Consider the following 22,420-nt stretch of genomic DNA (forward strand, 5'->3'; position numbering starts at 1 on the left):
CACTGTGTACATACATTACATTACTGATCCTGAGTTGCATCCTGTATTATACCCCAGAGCTGCACTCACTATTCTGCTGGTGCAGTCACTGTGTACATACATTACATTACTGATCCTGAGTTACCTTCTGTATTATACTCCAGAGCTGCACTCACTATTCTGCTGGTGCAGTCACTATGTACATACATTACATTACTGATCCTGAGTTACATCCTGTATTATACTCCAGAGCTGCACTCACTATTCTGCTGGTGCAGTCACTGTGTACATACATTACTGATCCTGGGTTACATCCTGTATTATACTCCAGAGCTGCACTCACTATTCTGCTGGTGCAGTCAATGTGTACATACATTACATTACTGATCCTGAGTTACCTCCTGTATTATACTCCAGAGCTGCACTCACTATTCTGCTGGTGCAGTCACTGTGTACAGACATTACTGATCCTGAGTTACATCCTGTATTATACTCCAGAGCTGCACTCACTATTCTGCTGGTGCAGTCACTGTGTACATACATTACTGATCCTGAGTTACATCCTGTATTATACTCCAGAGCTGCACTCACTATTCTGCTGGTGCTGTCACTGTGTACATACATTACTGATCCTGAGTTACATCCTGCATTATACTCCAGAGCTGCACTCACTATTCTGCTGGTGCAGTCACTGTGTACATACATTACTGATCCCGAGTTACATCCTGTATTATATTCCAGAGCTGTACTCACTATTCTGCTGGTGCAGTCACTGTGTACAGACATTACTGATCCTGAGTTACATCCTGTATTATACTCCAGAGCTGCACTCACTATTCTGCTGGTGCAGTCACTGTGTACATACATTACATTACTGATCCTGAGTTACCTCCTATATTATACTCCGGAGCTGCACTCACTATTCTGCTGGTGCAGTCACTGTGTACACACATTACATTACTAATCCTAAGTTACCGCCTGTATTATACTCCGGAGCTGCACTCACTATTCTGCTGGTGCAGTCACTGTGTACATACATTACATTACTGATCCTGAGTTACATCCTGTATTATACCCCAGAGCTGCACTCACTATTCTGCTGGTACAGACACTGTGTACATACATTACTGTTCCTGAGTTACCTCCTGTATTATACTCCAGAGCTGCACTCACTATTCTGCTGGTGCAGTCACTGTGTACATACATTACTGTTCCTGAGTTACCTCCTGTATTATACTCCAGAGCTGCACTCACTATTCTGCTGGTGCAGTCACTGTGTACATACATTACTGATCCTGAGTTACATCCTGTATTATACTCCAGAGCTGCGCTCACTATTCTGCTGGTACAGACACTGTGTACATACATTACTGTTCCTGAGTTACCTCCTGTATTATACTCCAGAGCTGCACTCACTATTCTGCTGGTGCAGTCACTGTGTACATACATTACTGTTCCTGAGTTACCTCCTGTATTATACTCCAGAGCTGCACTCACTATTCTGCTGGTGCAGTCACTGTGTACATACATTACATTACTGATCCTGAGTTACATCCTGTATTATACTCCAGAGCTGCGCTCACTATTCTGCTGGTACAGACACTGTGTACATACATTACTGTTCCTGAGTTACCTCCTGTATTATACTCCAGAGCTGCACTCACTATTCTGCTGGTGCAGTCACTGTGTACATACATTACATTACTGATCCTGAGTTACATCCTGTATTATACTCTGGAGCTGCACTCACTATTCTGCTGGTGCAGTCACTGTGTACATACATCCTGTTTTATTCTCCAGAGCTGAACTCTCCCAGCATTCCCTGCCTGCTCTGGATCAGGACATACAGACAGTGATGGGAGGGTGCTCGGCTCTTCTGCAGAATATTACTACATAGGACGGCAGCAGATAAGCAGCTCGTGCAGGCTGAGGTGAGGCCGGGGCTCGGTCACTGGCGGTCTGTGCAGAGAGCGCTGCTGCCTGGGTAATGTGGGCGCTGGGTTGGTAACGCAGTGCTCTCGCTTGCCCGGTTCACAGGGCTGCAGATACTTTCCATTACAGCGGGCAGTCCTCAGGGAAATTCTCTTCCCTCGCAGCTCATGTTCCAGACCCGTCACTGCTGGCAGCTTTTATTCACATTTCCAGCTCTTTAATTAAAAGTCACAGAGCTGCACGGCCAATCAGCCCGGAGATGGGAGGATAACAACCTGCCAGGCTTATTTAGAAACCAGGAAGGGGAGATTACCGGGGAGAGGCTGCAAAATTAATCAACGCCGCGTGCGGGAGGAGGCGACGGGGCATCGCCATGTGATCAGCGGCTATTACCTGTCCAGGAATGACTCTCATAACACCCACAATATGATCTACAAGTCAGCGGAGCTCCTACGCACAGTGTCAGGGCACAACGAGCACACAGAGCGCACAGCCCCACACTGGCACCGACCGCCCGCTGTCACCGCGGGCCAATCCCGTAACAGGAAGGGGAAGCTACAGGTCAAGGGCCGGATGTCCAAAGAGTGGTGAGAAAAGCAGCGCAGCCCCACAGGGTAGTGTCAGAGGGCGCTGCTGCAGAACCTCTTGTTAGGACTGAGCATTGATTAACATATGGTAGCTGCAATGTGAATTATAAAGTGTCTCAGGGACTTCAGCTCCTGCAGAACTTATTTGGGCAGAGGGCGATTGCATTAGTTGTCCCTTTTTCAGGTGGAGGTGATGCTGGAGCTGATAAACGAGCAGGCGATGTTCCGTGTTTTCCTCTCCGGCTTCTCGGAGATTGTCACAGACTCTTCTTTGCCACAAAGAATTCCTTGTATATATGTAATATGTACTTGGCGATAATAAATTTGATTGATTGATTGACACGACTATAGCAAATAAGCTTTTTTGTTGCTTTTTGTTTTAAACCAAAAAACTTGAATTGCTTTTGTAAGTTTTAGGCCCCAGGGGACTGAACCTGCAGCCGTCTGATCCCGCCGGTTATCTTCACACGCTGCCGTCTGATTCCGCCGGTTACCTTCACACGCTGCCGTCTGATTCCGCCGGTTACCTTCACACGCTGCCGTCTGATCCCGCCGGTTACCTTCACAAGCTGCCGTCTGATCCCGCCGGTTACCTTCACACGCTGCCGTCTGATCCCGCCGGTTACCTTCACACGCTGCCGTCTGATCCCGCCGGTTACCTTCACACGCTGCCGTCTGATCCCGCCGGTTACCTTCACACGCTGCCGTCTGATCCCGCCGGTTACCTTCACACGCTTCCGTCTGATCCCGCCGGTTACCTTCACACGCTGCCGTCTGATCCCGCCGGTTATCTTCACACGCTGCCGTCTGATCCCGCCGGTTATCTTCACACGTTGCCGTCTGATCCCGCCGGTTATCTTCACACGCTGCCGTCTGATCCCGCCGGTTACCTTCACACGCTGCCGTCTGATCCCGCCGGTTACCTTCACACGCTGCCGTCTGATCCCGCCGGTTACCTTCACACGCTGCCGTCTGATCCCGCCGGTTACCTTCACACGCTGCCGTCTGATCCCGCTGGTTATCTTCACACGCTTCCGTCCGATCCCGCCGGTTACGTTCACACATTGCCGTCCGATTCCGCCGGTTACCTTCACACGTTGCCGTCTGATCCCGCCGGTTACCTTCACACGTTGCCGTCTGATCCCGCCGGTTACCTTCACACGTTGCCGTCTGATCCCGCCGGTTATCTTCACACGCTTCCGTCTGATCCCGCCGGTTACCTTCACACGTTGCCGTCTGATCCCGCCGGTTACCTTCACACGTTGCCGTCTGATCCCGCCGGTTACCTTCACACGTTGCCGTCCGATCCCGCCGGTTACCTTCACACGTTGCCGTCCGATCCCGCCGGTTACCTTCACACGTTGCCGTCCGATCCTGCCGGTTACCTTCACACGTTGCCGTCCGATTCCGCCGGTTACTTTCACACGTTGCCGTCCGATTCCGCCGGTTACGTTCACACGTTGCCGTCCGATTCCGCCGGTTACGTTCACACATTGCGGTCCGATCCCGCCAGATTTGCTTACTATTGGCTTTTTTTCAGGATCTTAAGTTCCGTTTTGCTTCCACCACAGAAGAATGAACACCACAAGGTATTAGGCCCCAATGCAAGACATATGTGACACCAAAAAACATTTTTGGAAAAATTGATCAAATCATTTAGTGGAAAAAGATTTCTATGTCTGACAAAACTGACTTTTCTGAACAAAAAAAATTCATTAAAAAAATCCACAATTGCAAATGTAAAAACAGCAGGGGGAGATGAATAGGTCAGAAATAGTTTACCAAGACGTCCAGCCATTGAGTTGGTCAGGTATTGTTCACTTTCGCACCTTGGTCGGCCAATGCTTTCTTCACACATCACTAATTTCATGGAACTGTACTAATATAACGGACATGCTCAGATGACGACACCAAGACATTAAACTTGGGAAAAATCACACACAAAAAGTGGGATTTACACACTCAAGTACCTGATATTAATCACTGAAAACACAGCAACAACTCACAGCTATGTTTTCTGCAGTGTTTTGGCACTTGCCCACTGCTTTCTATGAGGGCTGAGGATTCAGAATAAAAAGGACCAACTCCTAACGTATAACACATTGGGTGCAGTAGTACAGTGCAGGATCTGCTGCAAATGTCTGTTCTGTTCCTGAGGAGGATCTCGGCTTTTACTGGAGATGAATCTGTGCTGCACTTTATGCACATGCTCAGTAGTGACCGGGGCTGTGCAGTATTATACCCAGAGCTGCACTTTATGCACATGCTCAGTAGTGACCGGGGCTGTGCAGTATTATACCCCAGAGCTGCACTTTATGCACATGCTCAGTAGTGACAGGGACTGTGCAGTATTATACCCCAGAGCTGCACTTTATGCACATCCTCAGTAGTGACCGGGGCTGTGCAGTATTATACCCCAGAGCTGCACTTTATGCACATGCTCAGTAGTGACAGGGGCTGTGTTGTATTATACTCCAGAGCTACACTTTATGTACATGCTCAGTAGTGACCAGGGCTGTGCAGTATTATACCCCAGAGCTGCACTTTATGCACATGCTCAGTAGTGACCGGGGCTGTGCAGTATTATACCCCAGAGCTGCACTTTATGCACATGCTCAGTAGTGACAGGGACTGTGCAGTATTATACCCCAGAGCTGCACTTTATGCACATCATCAATAGTGACCGGGGCTGTGCAGTATTATACCCCAGAGCTGCACTTTATGCACATGCTCAGTAGTGACAGGGGCTGTGTTGTATTATACTCCAGAGTTACACTTTATGTACATGCTCAGTAGTGACCAGGGCTGTGCAGTATTATACCCCAGAGCTGCACTTTATGCACATGCTCAGTAGTGACAGGGGATGTGTTGTATTATACTCCAGAGTTACACTTTATGTACATGCTCAGTAGTGACCAGGGCTGTGCAGTATTATACCCCAGAGCTGCACTTTATGCACATGCTCAGTAGTGACAGGGGATGTGCATTATTATACCCCAGAGCTGCACTTTATGCACATGCTCAGTAGTGACAGGGGCTGTGCAGTATTATACCCCAGAGCTGCACTTTATGCACATGCTCAGTCGTGACCGGGGCTGTGCAGTATTATACCCCAGAGCTGCACTTTATGCACATGCTCAGTAGTGACAGGGGCTGTGCAGTATTATACCCCATAGCTGCACTTTATGCACATGCTCAGTAGTGTGTTATGATGAGGACCGAAGGAGGAAAAAACAAAATACCAGCTAAGTCCAGAAAAACCAGAGAGGTTGGCAGCTATCGGATTGCAGACCCCTGAACCTATCCACAACAACTAGCAGTAGCCGTGGGGGGTTCCTACGGTGCCCTAGACCCCTCGATCACAGCCGGAGAACTATATAGCCTAAAGACAGAAAGGGGAAAAACTAAACTGCCCCAGAGCAGACGCCAAAGCAATAGGCAGCCCCCAACATATAATGACGGTGAAGCAAGATGAAAACACTAACACAAATAGCAAGATAGGTTGAGCAAATGATGGGGCCCAAGCTAACTACATAGGACAGGATAGGAAAGCTGCTGTCTGCCATCCGCAAAAACCCTATCAAAATGAGCCAACCGACTGATAGGAAAAACAGGCTCTGAAGTCGCTAGGCTTCAAAAGACTATATCAGCACTCAGGTATATTCTGAAGACAGAGCAAAATATCAACAGATCAGAGACGAAATTGGAATTCAGCTCACCCCCGGCCGGGGATGGCAGAACTCCCAAAAAACAAGGCAAAACAAAAACAAAACTGAAGAGTACAAAGCAGAGCAGAAAAACTTAGCTTTGAGATGCAGGAATCAGACTGGTCTCCAAGAATCCAGCAGGAAAATCACCAGCCAGGAAGAAGGGCGTCGGCAGCCTTATATCCAGTCCTCAATTCCAGCCACCCAGTCATCATCTAGCTGCCCAGGTGTTTGGCAATCAGTCTCACTACCTTCCTTCACTAGAGGAGGGAGTTCATCAGACCTCAATGGTGAAGGGAAAAATGAACTCACAACAGTAGTGACTGGGGGTGTGCAGTATTATACCCCAGAGCTGCACTTTATGCACATGCTCAGTAGTGACAGGGGCTGTGCAGTATTATACCCCAGAGCTGCACTTTATGCACATGCTCAGTAGTGACAGGGGCTGTGTTGTATTAAACCCCAGAGCTGTACTTTATGCACATGCTCAGTAGTGACCGATGCTGTGCAGTATTATACTCCAGAGCTGCACTTTATGCACATGCTCAGTAGTGACAGGGGCTGTGTTGTATTATACCCCAGAGCTACACTTTATGCACATGCTCAGTAGTGACCGGGGCTGTGCAGTATTATACCCCAGAGCTAAACTTTATGCACATGCTCAGTAGTGACAGGGGCTGTGCAGTATTATACCCCAGAGCTGCACTTTATGCACATGCTCAGTAGTGACCGGTGCTGTGCAGTATTATACCCCAGAGCTGCACTTTATGCACATGCTCAGTAGTGACCGGGGCTATGCAGTATTATACCCCAGAGCTGCACTTTATGCACATGCTCAGTAGTGACCGGGGCTGTGCAGTATTATACCCCAGAGCTGCACTTTATGCACATGCTCAGTAGTGGCAGGGGCTGTGCAGTACTATACCCCAGAGCTGTACTTTATGCACATGCTCAGTAGTGACCGGGGCTGTGCAGTATTATACCCCAGAGCTGCACTTTATGCACATGCTCAGTAGTGACCGGGGCTGTGCAGTATTATACCCCAGAGCTGTACTTTATGCACATGCTCAGTAGTGACCGGGGCTGTGCAGTATTATACCCCAGAGCTGTACTTTATGCACATGCTCAGTAGTGACCGGGGCTGTGCAGTATTATACCCCAGAGCTGCCCTTTATGCACATGCTCAGTAGTGACCGATGCTGTGGAGTCGGAAGTAAAGAAACTAGAGGAGTCGGAGGTTTGACTTACTGACTCCATAGCCCTGGTTTCTATGTGGGAAAAATGCTGCAAAAACACTGAAAGAAGTGACTACTGCAGTTTTCAAAAAAGCAACAGTTTTCCAATTCATTAAAAAAACAAAAAAACAGAAGAGTGTGTGCAGGAGATTTCTGGAATCGCATTGCTTTTGTTGATACTGTAAAAAGTAGCTTTTAATTTGCATTAAAAAAGCAGCAAAAACGCAATGTGTGAACATAGTCTTATACGGAGTCCTGCCGGAGCATCGCAGTATCACTGACTTTATGACACAGGCTTGGCTTCACACAACCAACTTGGCAACTGGTGGAGGGACTTTACTTGGGCTGTGGCTGCCATAGCAGCCATTCAGCCTCCTGCAGTGTCATCATGGGGCCCAATAACTGTACACACTGGAAACCCGGCCATTTAAATACCGCCGTCACTGATTGACAGCAATCCCAAAGTGATTAAACAGCAGTCACGTTCGCTCTGGTCGCAGGTGTTGCAGGCAGATGCTGGTCGTGTTAGCGCTGCTCTCGAGCCCGATCCATAGACCCATGCACTTATGTAATGTATGTTTACGGTATCTGGTCATGAAGGGTTAAATGGATCATCCAGCCCTTTGTGTTCCTCCAAGTAGGAGACATTATATATATTACATACACATAATACACCCACACTCACCTGATCTAATCCTCAGAGCTGTGGGGTCATTTTTGCTTCCTTGTGGGAAGTGGCACTGCAGACAATCACTGACATCTACGTGGCCAGTGATGGTCATCCACGGCCCCGCCATCAGAGGACGGTCCTATAAAACCTCATCCTTCTGTGGTCTTCACTGGTGACCAGTTATGTTCCTGTTCTCGGCAGGGGAGTGAGGGGGTGACAGACATTTCCGGTCACTGGGACCGGCATCTTCCTGGGTTTTGTGGATCGCTTACATTTCATCAAAGTAGGTCTTGCTCTGTGTTTCTTACAGATCCTTCCAGGACGGGACCTGATGTCTCTTTACTATAGAAAAGGTCCAGGTTTCTAGGAAACGCCAAGTTCCCGAATCCTGCCACTTTACTGGGAGACGCTTTTTGTTCCCCCCTTTCATCCAAATTGTGAGCGGATTTTATAAGGGACTCCTCTAAATTGGTGTTTGGCCAGAAGTCAGTGTGGAAGGTGGGTGATGAGCGAGAGGGGCCGGCTGAGGAGTTGTGGCACGTACGTCTCACGGTAACCTGCGTCTGATCCGATGTGACACGGCCTCCTCAATAGACAGCGCGACCGGAGGTACACTGTCAGTGTCAGGGCGGATTAGGCTCCGTGTCCCGTTACTGGCATAACCCGAAACCAGCTGTGCACAAGATGGGAGTGCAAAGGTCACGTGGGCCCACATCCGCTCGGCAGCCTCGTGGACTCGCTGGCCGGTACTACTTCCTCCAGACAGAATAGATCCCCCACAGTAAGCAGCGTTCTGGGCCAGGAACCCCGATGAGGGGTGCCACAGACAGCACTGGCTCCTGGGCTCGCGCTTCATGTCTCTCCTACAATGTGACTGGACAGCTTCCTGACGCTGGCGTTATCACTCCCTTTAACCACTCTTGGCAGGCAATCTAATTTCCCCTGAAAAGGTCATCGCCATTTAAACTGCCTTTCAATCACATTAAGCACGCTGCTTGCTTGTGCTCAGAGGCAGGAGGATGCCGTGAGATCAATAGCCTGACATACTGCTCAATCCGGGCCCTCGGATCCTCCACCCATCGCTGCAGCCGCCGACAACTTCCCAAAAAAGAAATAGAACTGGACACATGGTGCAGAGCAGATGGCAGCAATGACCACGAGATCAGGAGAATGACTCAATATGAAAAAAAAGGACAAAAGGAAGTCAATTTCTGATCTGCAGCACCTATGGAACCACAGGGCCCAGCAGAACACAACGGATCTCTATCACAGCGACATGAGCCAGTACAAACCAGTGCAACAAAGGGTTAAAAGAGATCGTCGATGAGCTGAAGCCTCATCAATATGACAGCCTGGCTCCGGAGTGCACCCGCCTGCTGCGACAGCCACGCCGATCAGGCCTCCGTGTGTTCTCCGCATTGATCCGCATGTTAGATGTCGCTCTGGACTCCTCGCTTTTGGCCGCGATAAGCCGTTTAAGAGATGACGACGCTTCCACATGATATCATTGGGTTCAGATCCATTCTGCAGCTTTTCTCTCCGGCAGAAACAACAAACAAACCTCTTAACTCAAAGGCTGCGCTCCATCATCAATCAGGACATGGCCGGCTATTGTCGCGGTAAGGTGCGATGTGCGGGAGACCTGAGGACCGGGCTGTTTATGGGGAGCGGGCGAGGAGCGCACACTGCTGCGCCATTCACTCCAAAGAAGAAAAAGCTTTTGTTACAGACAAAAAAAACAAAACCATTATATCTGCAAATAGCACATCAGCAGACAACGGCGGCGGAGCGGGCTCTAGAGAGGAGCGGATTCACCGGACTCTGGGCTAGTGGCCCCGTATGTCCCCCGTGGCCCCGTATGTCCCCCGTGGCCGGTCTCCTACCTTACGGCAGCCGCTTCATTAGCTGGCCTGGTGCGATGTCGTGTGTGCGTCACACCACAACCATGACATCATGCCAGGCCGGCTAATGGAAGAGCAGTTGAGGATGCAGGCAGGAAGGAGACGGTGAGCAGCGCTGCTGTACAGCCGCCATGGAAAACGGAGCACGTCACCAGGGTCCTACAATATAACTCGCTGACCTCTAGGATCCGGCAGCGCAGCACGAACCGTCGCACTGCAGCTTGTAGGGACGTGACCCCAAGGCGCGGACTCTTCCAGAGGTAACGCTATCGAACACGCACCTCGACAACTACGGAGTTAATAGTACTGCAGCCCCATCCGAAAATGGTTAGCCATAAGCCGGCACACGGCTGTCACCCAAAATGGAAGACAAACCCGCAACCTTGTGAGATGACCTTAACCCCTTTACCCCCAAGGGTGGTTTCCACGTTCATGACCGGGCCAATTTTTACAATTCTGACCACTGTCCCTTTATGAGGTTATAGCTCTGGAGCTTCCATGGATCCCGGTGATTGTGACGTTTTTCTCGTGACATATTGTCCTTCATGTTAGGCCTCTTTCACACTTCAGCTTTTTACAATCAGTTACAATCCGCCAGGTTTTGAAAAAAACGGATCCTCAATTTTTTTTTTTTTTCCCCCATTGACGGCGGATTGTGACGGATTGCCGTCCGTTGCATCCATGTTTTTTTGAGGATCCGCCAAAAGTTGCTGTCCGGCTCCATCCTCAAAGATTTCAAAACGGAGCTTGCATCTCTCTCTCTCTCGGCTGCGATTCCTTTAAAATTTTACATTTGTCGGATCCGTCAAAAATAACGGACAGGTGGCATCCGTTGTCATCAGTACTACAACGGATCCGCCATCCGTCCTTTTGGCGGATTTTGACTGATGCAAAAAAATGAAGTGTGAAAGAGGCCTTAGTGGGAACATTTATTTGATATAACTTCCGTTTGTGAAAAATCTGAAATTTGGCAAAAATTTCGCAATTTTCCAACTTTTAATATTTATGCCCTTAAATCACAGAAACATGACACATAAAATACTTGATAAGTAACATTTCCCACATGTTTACTTTACATCAGCACAATTTTGGAACCAACATTTTTTTTATTAGGAAGTTATAAGGGTTAAACGTTGAGCAGCGATTTCTCATTTTTACAACACCATTTTATTTTTTAGGGACCACATCACATTTGAAGCCACTTTGAGGGGTCTATATGATAGAAAACACCCAAAAGTGACACCATTCTAAAAACTGCACCCCTCAAGGGGCTCAACACCACATTCATGAAGTTTATTAACCCTTGAAGTGCTTCACAGAAGTTTATAACGTAGAGCCACAAAAAAAAATCTTATTTTTTTTCCACAAAAATGTTTTCTCCCCCAATTTTGTATTTTCCCAAGGCTAACAGAAGATATTAGACCCCAAGAGTTATTGTGCAATCTGTCCTGATTACGCCGATACCCCATATGTGGGGGTAAATCACTGGGCGCATGGCAGAGCTCGGAAGGGAAGGAGCGCTAGATTTTACTGTTATGGCTTGCAGGTGCCATGACCCACTGGGAGAGCCCATGAGGGGCCAGAACAGCAGAACCCCATAAGTGACCTCATTTTACGAGCTACACCTCTCAGGGAATTCATCTAGGGGTGCAGTGATCATATTGACCCCACGGGTGTGTCACAGGATTTTATACCATTGGGCAGCCATGTGGAGAGACTCTGGAGGAACGGGGAGCGCTATCTGCCTATTCAGGTGAATGGGTCTGTGCACATGTCAGTGGGTTCCCATGGACCGTGTGTGTGTTTTTTTTTTTTTTAACATCAGCACACGTGCATACGCATAACACACATGGATGTCATCCATGTGACACGCATTGCGCCAGAAGAAGAGTTACAGTAAGTGCTGTGTCCCGGGTGCTGACCGCCAGCAGAGCATGGGAGAATGATGAGCGCCGTGTTCAGCACCCGGGAACAGCGCTTACTGTAACACTTTTTCCCTGGCGCCGTCCTTGTGGTACTGATGCGGCACACGCATGCCACACGCGTGCCACAAGTATTACACACACACAGACACTGACATCTCCGGTACCGGAAATATCAGGACGTGTGAAAGAGGCGATAGAGCGGGTTTTTATAGCAGGTTTTTATGTTTGGCAGCTGTCAGACGCTAAAAGACGCTTTTTATTGCAAAAAATAGTTTTTGCATCACCACATATTGAGAGCTATAATTTTTCCATATTTTGGCCCACAGAGTCATGTGAGGTCTTGTTTTTTTGTGGGACGAGTTGACGTTTTTATTGGTTCCATTTTCGGGCACGTGACATTTTTTGATCGCTTTTTATTCCGATACTTTGGAGACAAAATGAGCAAAACCAGCGTTTCATGTATTTCTTTTATGGGGGTTGTTTATACCGTTCCGCGTGCGGTAAAATTGATACAGCGGTTTTATTCTTCGGGTCAGTACGATTACAGCGATACCTCATTTATATCTTTTTTATGTTTTGGAGCTTTTATACAATAAAACTATTTTATATAAAAAAATTATTATTTTTGCATCGCTTTATTCTGAGAGCGATCACACTTACCAGCGGTACCATGTTTATTTATAGCCGTCTTTTTGATCGTGTGTTATCCCACTTTGTGTTCGGCGGTATGATGATAAAGCATTGGTTTTTGCCTTTTTTTTTACGGTGTTCATTAAAGGGGTTAACTAGTGGGAAAGTTTTATAGGTTGGGTCATTACGGACACGGCGATACCAAATGTGTACTTTTGTTTCGATTTTTTTTTTTTATTTAAATACTTATTTAGTGATAAAAAAAATGTTTATTCTATTATTTTTACAATTATTTAAATTTTTTTTTTTACTTTATTCTCTCTTTCACACTTTGTCCCACCATGGGACAATAATTTTTTGCAGGCTGATCGCTTTCATAGCATGCAGATGAAGCAGCATCCCCGTGCTATAGAAGCTGACAGCGCTGCACTCTGTGCACTGACCTCAGAGACTTCCTGACCTGCACTGCGCATGACCGGGAAGTTTCGCAGCTCTGGTAACCCGGATGTCGTCATGACGACATCAGGTTACCATGGCAGCGATCCGATCCAAAGAGAGCGGCTGTCAGTCCTCTGCCTGCTCCCGGAATGCTGCGATCATGTTCAATCGCAGTATTTCGGGGGTTAAAGTGCTGGGAGCGGTCTGTGACCGCTCCTGGCACTTAGTGCCGGGTGTCAGCTGAGACCTACTATTCCATCTATGGTCATACAGGCCCAAGGCACATGGATGGAATAGTACATCTGATATCAGAAAGGGGTTAAACAGGCTACGGGGAACATTTACCTGCTCACCACATGAGCTATGTGTATACATAAAGATATACAGGAATGTCAGGGTGCTGCAGCAATCACCTTTGTGGGATCCTTTGTAGAATAATGTATAAAGAAACAGAAGCCGGAGTCTTCTAGTGCTTCCCAACCCGTTTTACTGAAAGCCAAACTTGGATATACACAGAAAATAGACGATTCAAAGACACACATCTGATCTGCTATTGAAAATAAGCGGGGATCATCCGTCAGCGCAGGCCCTGATCGCCCGTCAGCGCAGGCCCTGATCGCCCGTCAGCGCAGGCCCTGATCGCCCGTCAGCGCAGGCCCTGATCTCCCGTCAGCGCAGGCCCTGATCTCCCGTCAGCGCAGGCCCTGATCTCCCGTCAGCGCAGGCCCTGATCGCCCGTCAGCGCAGGCCCTGATCGCCCGTCAGCGCAGGCCCTGATCGCCCGTCAGCGCAGGCCCTGATCGCCCGTCAGCGCAGGCCCTGATCGCCCGTCAGCGCAGGCCCTGATCGCCCGTCAGCGCAGGCCCTGATCGCCCGTCAGCGCAGGCCCTGATCGCCCGTCAGCGCAGGCCCTGATCGCCCGTCAGCGCAGGCCTACTGCATGGAAAGAAGAAAACCGATAGAACCTCCTGAGCAGCCGATCACGGACGCCTCGTCTGGTCATGGACTCCTGTGAGCATCTTCATGTATGCACTTTATTTATGTCCTATTTCTATTTAATATTCCCATGGACATTACACTATTGGTTATTTAATGTATGTGATTACACAATACCAGCAGCCTTACATTCAGGATTTTTAGTTATTTTTTAGTGATCAGCAAATGTGCTCGGGTAAGGTGTTATCTGAGCATGCTCGTGTGCTAATAGAGGATCTCCAACGTGCTTGAATACTACGCTATTGTCGTCGCGGCGACATGTCTTGTGGATGCTAGACAGCCAAGAGACACGAAACTGCGTCGGTAACACCTTACCCGAGCACGGCGGAGATCCTCTATTAGGACACGAGCATGCTCAGACAACACCTTACCCTAGCACGGCGGAGAATCTGTATTACGAAACGAGCATGGCTCAGACAACACCTTACCCGAGCACGGCGGAGAATCTGTATTAGGACACGAGCATGCTCAGACAACACCATACCCTAGCACGGTGGAGAATCTGTATTAGGACACGAGCACGCTCAGACAACACCTTACCCGAGCACGGCGGAGATCCTCTATTAGGACACGAGCATGCTCAGACAACACCTTACCCGAGCACGGCGGAGAATCTGTATTAGGACACGAGCATGCTCAGACAACACCTTACCCGAGCACGGCGGAGAATCTGTATTAGGACACGAGCATGCTCAGACAACACCATACCCTAGCACGGTGGAGAATCTGTATTAGGACACGAGCACGCTCAGACAACACCTTACCCGAGCACGGCGGAGATCCTCTATTAGGACACGAGCATGCTCAGACAACACCTTACCCGAGCACGGCGGAGAATCTGTATTAGGACACGAGCATGCTCAGACAACACCTTACCCGAGCACGGCGGAGAATCTGTATTAGGACACGAGCATGCTCAGACAACACCTTACCCGAGCACGGCGGAGATCCTCTATTAGAACACGAGCATGCTCAGACAACACCTTACCCGAGCACGGCGGAGATCCTCTATTAGAACACGAGCATGCTCAGATAACACCTCACCCGAGCACGGCGGAGATCCTCTATTAGGACACGAGCATGCTCAGACAACACCTTACCCGAGCACGGCGGAGATCCTCTATTAGGACACGAGCATGCTCAGACAACACCTTACCCGAGCATGGAGGAGAATCTGTATTAGGACACGAGCATGCTCAGACAACACCTTACCCGAGCACGGCGGAGATCCTCTATTAGAACACGAGCATGCTCAGACAACACCTTACCCGAGCACGGCGGAGAATCTGTATTAGGAAACGAGCATGCTCAGACAACACCTTACCCGAGCACGGCGGAGATCCTCTATTAGAACACGAGCATGCTCAGACAACACCTTACCCGAGCACGGCGGAGAATCTGTATTAGGAAACGAGCATGCTCAGACAACACCTTACCCAAGCACGGCGGAGATCCTCTATTAGAACACGAGCATGCTCAGACAACACCTTACCCGAGCACGGCGGAGAATCTGTATTAGGAAACGAGCATGCTCAGACAACACCTTACCCGAGCACGGCGGAGATCCTCTATTAGAACACGAGCATGCTCAGACAACACCTTACCCGAGCACGGCGGAGAATCTGTATTAGGAAACGAGCATGCTCAGACAACACCTTACCCGAGCACGGCGGAGATCCTCTATTAGAACACGAGCATGCTCAGACAACACCTTACCCGAGCACGGCGGAGAATCTGTATTAGGACATGAGCATGCTCAGACAACACCTTACCCGAGCACGGCGGAGAATCTGTATTAGGACACGAGCATGCTCAGACAACACCTTACCCGAGCACAGCGGAGATCCCCTATTAGGACACGAGCATGCTCAGACAACACCTTACCTGAGCACGGCGGAGATCCTCTATTAGGACACGAGCATGCTCAGATAACACCTTACTCGAGCACGGCGGAGATCCTCTATTAGGACACGAGCATGCTCAGATAACACCTTACCCGAGCACGTTCCATCATCACTATTCTTTTTTTAGCAATGGTCTTACTCTGCCTCTTGTTTTAAGTCTGATGAAGATTTATTTTGTGACTGAAACCGTGACTGTGATCCAACACATGAAGTTTATACCTATGAATCAATATACAGCCAAGTTTGGATTGGAATCACTCAGGGTGGGAAGCAGCCGGAGAGCGCCAGCCTTTACTCCTATATACTTGCTTCTTTTACGATTAGCATCATTGCTCCACAAAGTAGAGAAGAAAAGCATTGCTGCAGTAAGCATGGCGCACGCCAGAAACAGCAGGATGCCCTCGGACGTGGACATTGCTTTTACTGAATGCAGGTTTTATTTTTAAATTTCAATGCAGCTCAGCTGTGACAGACGCCAGGAGACCCCAGGAGACCCCCACCAGCAGTTCACAGCCCCCAAATAATTTGCCAAAACAAGGATTTGTTCTGACATTTTTTTTCTGTCTAAAATGAATATACGGGCACTGGAGAAGGCAAATCATGGTGCCTTACATACCGCGGAATCCCCCTTCTAAGAGAGTGGTGGCCCGAATCCTCTTCTGTCCGCACCACTCGTACTCATCAAACCGATGTCCGTTCTCATTCTCAATGTCTACAGAGTCGTCTTCGTTCATGCAGGTCTCCCTCTGTATTGATGAAGGAAATGGATCAGTGAGAAAAGAACAACACTAAATACAGTAGATGTACCCTAAAAAGCTGGAAGAGGAGAGGATGACGACATCGGATGTGCTATACAGTGTTAGAAGGTGTCCACACAAGAGTAAAAGGGGAGCAGAGCGACACTGTGCAGGCCGAGTGTAAGAAAGTAGAGGTGACCTAGACAGGGAAGTGACAGAAGCTAGCGGGGACTAGAAAGGCCTCCCGGTTCCTCTACCTTAGACAGACACAGTTCCACATGTCTACTCATCTCCTCCTCGGATCCAGACAATGGCCGACTGCAGAGCGGACATACCTGTCCCTCATCTTGCTTTCGCCGTTTCATCTTTCCAATCCGGGCTGGTGGAGCAGAAGACAAAGAAAGAGAAAAGTTCCCATTAGTACAATGATCCCAACGCAGAAGCCTGACACTCAGATGAGGTTATGACACAGCGTCACGTATACAGCGTCACAGGCCACGAGTCTTCACATAGGAATCATTACTGCAGGAAAATTTATAGATTTTTTTTTCTAATATCGCAGAACAGAATTTTTGAAAAATTCTAAAAAAAGGACCAAATTGTGGCCCTGCTAGAAAACATGGGGAACAAACATTAGCAATCTGCAAAAGAAAAAAAAATAGGTCTGATAGGAAGGTCACCATGAATTACCGCAGCAGAAAATGCAAACAAAATGTGGCTGAAAGGGATCAGGTAGTTACATGCAAAATTGTGCAGCACGCCGCTTCCACCAACGCAACACTCTGCAGCACGCCGCTTCCACCGACACAACACTCTGCAGCACGCCGCTTCCACCGACGCAACACTCTGCAGCACGCCGCTTCCACCGACGCAACACTCTGCAGCACGCCGCTTCCACCGACGCAACATTCTGCAGCACGCCGCTTCCACCGACGCAACACTCTGCAGCACGCCGCTTCCACCAACGCAACACTCTGCAGCACGCCGCTTCCACCGACGCAACACTCTGCAGCACGCCGCTTCCACCGACGCAACACTCTGCAGCACGCCGCAAAAGTCTGCAGCACGCCGCTTCCACCAACGCAACACTCTGCAGCACGCCGCTTCCACCGACGCAACACTCTGCAGCACGCCGCTTCCACTAATGCAACACTCTGCAGCACGCCGCTTCCACCGACACAACACTCTGCAGCACGCCGCAAAAGTCTGCAGCACGCCGCTTCCACCAACGCAACATTCTGCAGCACGCCGCTTCCACCGACACAACACTCTGCAGCACGCCGCAAAAGTCTGCAGCACGCCGCTTCCACCGACGCAACACTCTGCAGCACGCCGCTTCCACTAATGCAACACTCTGCAGCACGCCGCTTCCACCGACGCAACACTCTGCAGCACGCCGCAAAAGTCTGCAGCACGCCGCTTCCACCAACGCAACACTCTGCAGCACGCCGCTTCCACCGACGCAACACTCTGCAGCACGCCGCTTCCACCAACGCAACACTCTGCAGCACGCCGCTTCCACCAACGCAACACTCTGCAGCACGCCGCTTCCACCGACACAACACTCTGCAGCACGCCGCTTCCACCGACGCAACACTCTGCAGCACGCCGCTTCCACCGACGCAACATTCTGCAGCACGCCGCTTCCACCGACGCAACACTCTGCAGCACGCCGCTTCCACCAACGCAACACTCTGCAGCACGCCGCTTCCACCGACGCAACACTCTGCAGCACGCCGCTTCCACCGACGCAACATTCTGCAGCACGCCGCTTCCACCGACGCAACACTCTGCAGCACGCCGCTTCCACCAACGCAACACTCTGCAGCACGCCGCTTCCACCGACGCAACACTCTGCAGCACGCCGCTTCCACCGACGCAACACTCTGCAGCACGCCGCAAAAGTCTGCAGCACGCCGCTTCCACCAACGCAACACTCTGCAGCACGCCGCTTCCACCGACGCAACACTCTGCAGCACGCCGCTTCCACTAATGCAACACTCTGCAGCACGCCGCTTCCACCGACACAACACTCTGCAGCACGCCGCAAAAGTCTGCAGCACGCCGCTTCCACCAACGCAACATTCTGCAGCACGCCGCTTCCACCGACACAACACTCTGCAGCACGCCGCAAAAGTCTGCAGCACGCCGCTTCCACCGACGCAACACTCTGCAGCACGCCGCTTCCACTAATGCAACACTCTGCAGCACGCCGCTTCCACCGACGCAACACTCTGCAGCACGCCGCAAAAGTCTGCAGCACGCCGCTTCCACCAACGCAACACTCTGCAGCACGCCGCTTCCACCGACGCAACACTCTGCAGCACGCCGCTTCCACCAACGCAACACTCTGCAGCACGCCGCTTCCACCGACACAACACTCTGCAGCACGCCGCTTCCACCGACACAACACTCTGCAGCACGCCGCTTCCACCGACGCAACACTCTGCAGCACGCCGCTTCCACCGACGCAACATTCTGCAGCACGCCGCTTCCACCGACGCAACACTCTGCAGCACGCCGCTTCCACCAACGCAACACTCTGCAGCACGCCGCTTCCACCGACGCAACACTCTGCAGCACGCCGCTTCCACCGACGCAACACTCTGCAGCACGCCGCAAAAGTCTGCAGCACGCCGCTTCCACCAACGCAACACTCTGCAGCACGCCGCTTCCACCGACGCAACACTCTGCAGCACGCCGCTTCCACTAATGCAACACTCTGCAGCACGCCGCTTCCACCGACGCAACTCTGCAGCACGCCGCAACAGTCTGCAGCATGCCGCTTCCACCAACGCAACACTCTGCAGCACGCAGCTTCCACCAACGCAACACTCTGCAGCACGCCGCTTCCACCGACGCAACACTCTGCAGCACGCCGCAACAGTCTGAAGCACGCCGCTTCCACCAACGCAACACTGCAGCACGCCGCTTCCACCGACGCAACACTCTGCAGCACACTGCTTCCACCGACGCAACTCTGCAGCACGCAGCAACAGTCTGCAGCACGCCGCTTCCACTAACGCAACACTCTGCAGCACGCCGCAACACTCAGCTTCCACCAATGCAACACTCTGCAGCACGCCGCTTCCACCAATGCAACACTCTGCAGCACGCCGCTTCCACAGATGCAACACTCTGCAGCACGCCGCTTCCACAGATGCAACACTCTGCAGCACGCCGCTTCCACCGACGCAACACTCTGCAGCATGCCGCTTCCACCGACACAACACTCTGCAGCACGCCGCTTCCACCGACACAACACTCTGCAGCACCCGCAACACGCTGCTTCCACCAACGCAACACTCTGCAGCACGCCGCTTCCACCAACGCAACACTCTGCAGCACGCCGCTTCCACCAATGCAACACTCTGCAGCACGCCGCTTCCACTGACGCAACACTCTGCAGCAAGTCGCAACACTCTGCAGCACGCCGCTTCCAACCAATGCAATACTCTGCAGCACGCCGCTTCCACCAATGCAACACTCTGCAGCACGCCAGTTCCACCAATGCAACACTCTGCAGCACGCCGCTTCCACCAACGCAACACTCTGCAGCAGGCCGCTTCCACAGATGCAACACTCTGCAGCACGCCGCTTCCACCGATGCAACACTCTGCAGCACGCCGCTTCCACCGACGCAACTCTGCAGCACGCCGCTTCCACCAATGCAACACTCTGCAGCACGCCGCTTCCACCAACACTCTGCAGCACCCGCAACACTCTGCAGCACGCCGCTTCCACTAACGCAACACTCTGCAGCACGCCGCAACACTCTGCAGCACACAGCTTCCAGCAATGCAACACTCTGCAGCACGCCGCTTCCACCAACGCAACACTCTGCAGCACGCCGCTTCCACCAATGCAACACTCTGCAACACTCTGCAGCACACAGCTTCCACCAATGCAACACTCTGCAGCACGCCGCTTCCACCAACGCAACACTCTGCAGCACGCCACTTCCACCAATGCAACACTCTGCAGCACGCCGCAACACTCTGCAGCACACCGATTAAACACTCTGCAGCACGCCGCTTCCACCGATTCAACACTCTGCAGCACGCTGCTTCCACCGACGCAACTCTGCAGCACGCCGCTTCCACCAATGCAACACTCTGCAGCACGCCACTTCCACCAACACGCTGCAGCACCCGCAACACTCTGCAGCACGCCGCAACACTCAGCTTCCACCAATGCAACACTCTGCAGCACGCCGCTTCCACCAACGCAACACTCTGCAGCACGCCGCTTCCACCGACACAACACTCTGCAGCACCCGCAACACGCTGCTTCCACCAACGCAACACTCTGCAGCACGCCGCTTCCACCAACGCAACACTCTGCAGCACGCCGCTTCCACCAATGCAACACTCTGCAGCACGCCGCTTCCACTGACGCAACACTCTGCAGCACGCCGCTTCCACCAACAATCTGCAGCACCCGCAACACTCTGCAGCACTCCGCTTCCACTAACGCAACACTCTGCAGCACGCCGCAACACTCTGCAGCACTCCGCTTCCACCAATGCAACACACTGCAGCACGCCGCTTCCACCAATGCAACACACTGCAGCACGCCGCTTCCACCAACGCAACACTATGCAGCACGCCGCTTCCACAGATGCAACACTCTGCAGCACGCCGCTTCCACCGACGCAACACTCTGCAGCACGCCGCTTCCACCGACACAACACTCTGCAGCACGCCGCTTCCACCGACACACTCTGCAGCACCTGCAACACGCCGCTTCCACCAACGCAACACTCTGCAGCACGCCGCTTCCACCAACGCAACACTCTGCAGCACGCCGCTTCCACCGACGCAACACGCCGCTTCCACCAACGCAACACTCTGCAGCACGCCTCTTCCACAGATGCAACACTCTGCAGCACACCGCTTACACCGACGCAATACTGTGCAGCACGCCGCTTCTACCGATGCAATACTGTGCAGCACACCGCTTACACCGATGCAATATTGTGCAGCACACCGCTTATACTGATACAATACTGTGCAGCACGCTGCTTACACCGATACAATACTGTGCAGCACACCGCTTCTACCGATGCAATATTGTGCAGCACGCCGCTTACACCGATACAATACTGTGCAGCATACCGCTTACACCGATACAATACTGTGCAGCACACCGCTTACACCGATACAATACTGTGCAGCATGCCGCTTACATCGATACAATACTGTGCAGCATACCGCTTACACCGATACAATACTGTGCAGCACGCCGCTTCTACCGATACAATACTGTGCAGCAAGCCGCTTCTACCGATACAATACTGTGCAGCACACCGCTTACACCGATACAATACTGTGCAGCATGCCGCTTACATCGATACAATACTGTGCAGCATACCGCTTACACCGATACAATACTGTGCAGCACGCCGCTTCTACCGATACAATACTGTGCAGCACGCCGCTTCTACCGATACAATACTGTGCAGCACACCGCTTACACCGATACAATACTGTGCAGCACACCGCTTACACCGATACAATACTGTGCAGCACACCGCTTACACTGAAACATATATGACAGCAGACCGGAGAGTTTGCAATGCAAACCATGAAATCCGCTCTGCAGTCCACGGCGCGCTCCGCCACCTTTCAGCAGGATACAGCATGAGGCAGACATTCAGAATTCTCAGAAACAGGAGAGGTTTTTCCTGCAATGTAAATGGAGTTCTCAAACCACCAAATACTTACAGAGATATGAGAGAGATTTTTATGTCCCAGAAAGGCTGCGGGGGTGAAATTAA

At 51.0% G+C, this 22,420-nt stretch overlaps 1 protein-coding gene across 4 annotated transcripts in view; it reads right to left on the reverse strand.

Moving 5' to 3' along the window:
- Positions 1–22,420, reverse strand: part of RNF220 (ring finger protein 220) — a 340,908-nt gene that overhangs the window by 26,091 nt on the left and 292,397 nt on the right. For 3 of the 4 annotated variants that reach the window (XM_073544947.1, XM_073544950.1, XM_073544951.1), the window contains 2 exons: positions 16,899–17,020; positions 16,521–16,650 (listed from right to left, as the gene is read on the reverse strand). In XM_073544947.1, the coding sequence (XP_073401048.1) occupies positions 16,521–16,650; positions 16,899–17,020 (252 nt within the window). The remainder of the gene's footprint in view (positions 1–16,520; positions 16,651–16,898; positions 17,021–22,420) is intronic. The other variant, XM_073544949.1, reaches the window with a different exon arrangement.

Source organism: Dendrobates tinctorius, unplaced genomic scaffold (genome assembly GCF_039654945.1).
Source record: "Dendrobates tinctorius isolate UK_male_01 unplaced genomic scaffold, ASM3965494v1 ptg000138l, whole genome shotgun sequence".
Lineage (NCBI taxonomy): Eukaryota > Metazoa > Chordata > Amphibia > Anura > Dendrobatidae > Dendrobates > Dendrobates tinctorius.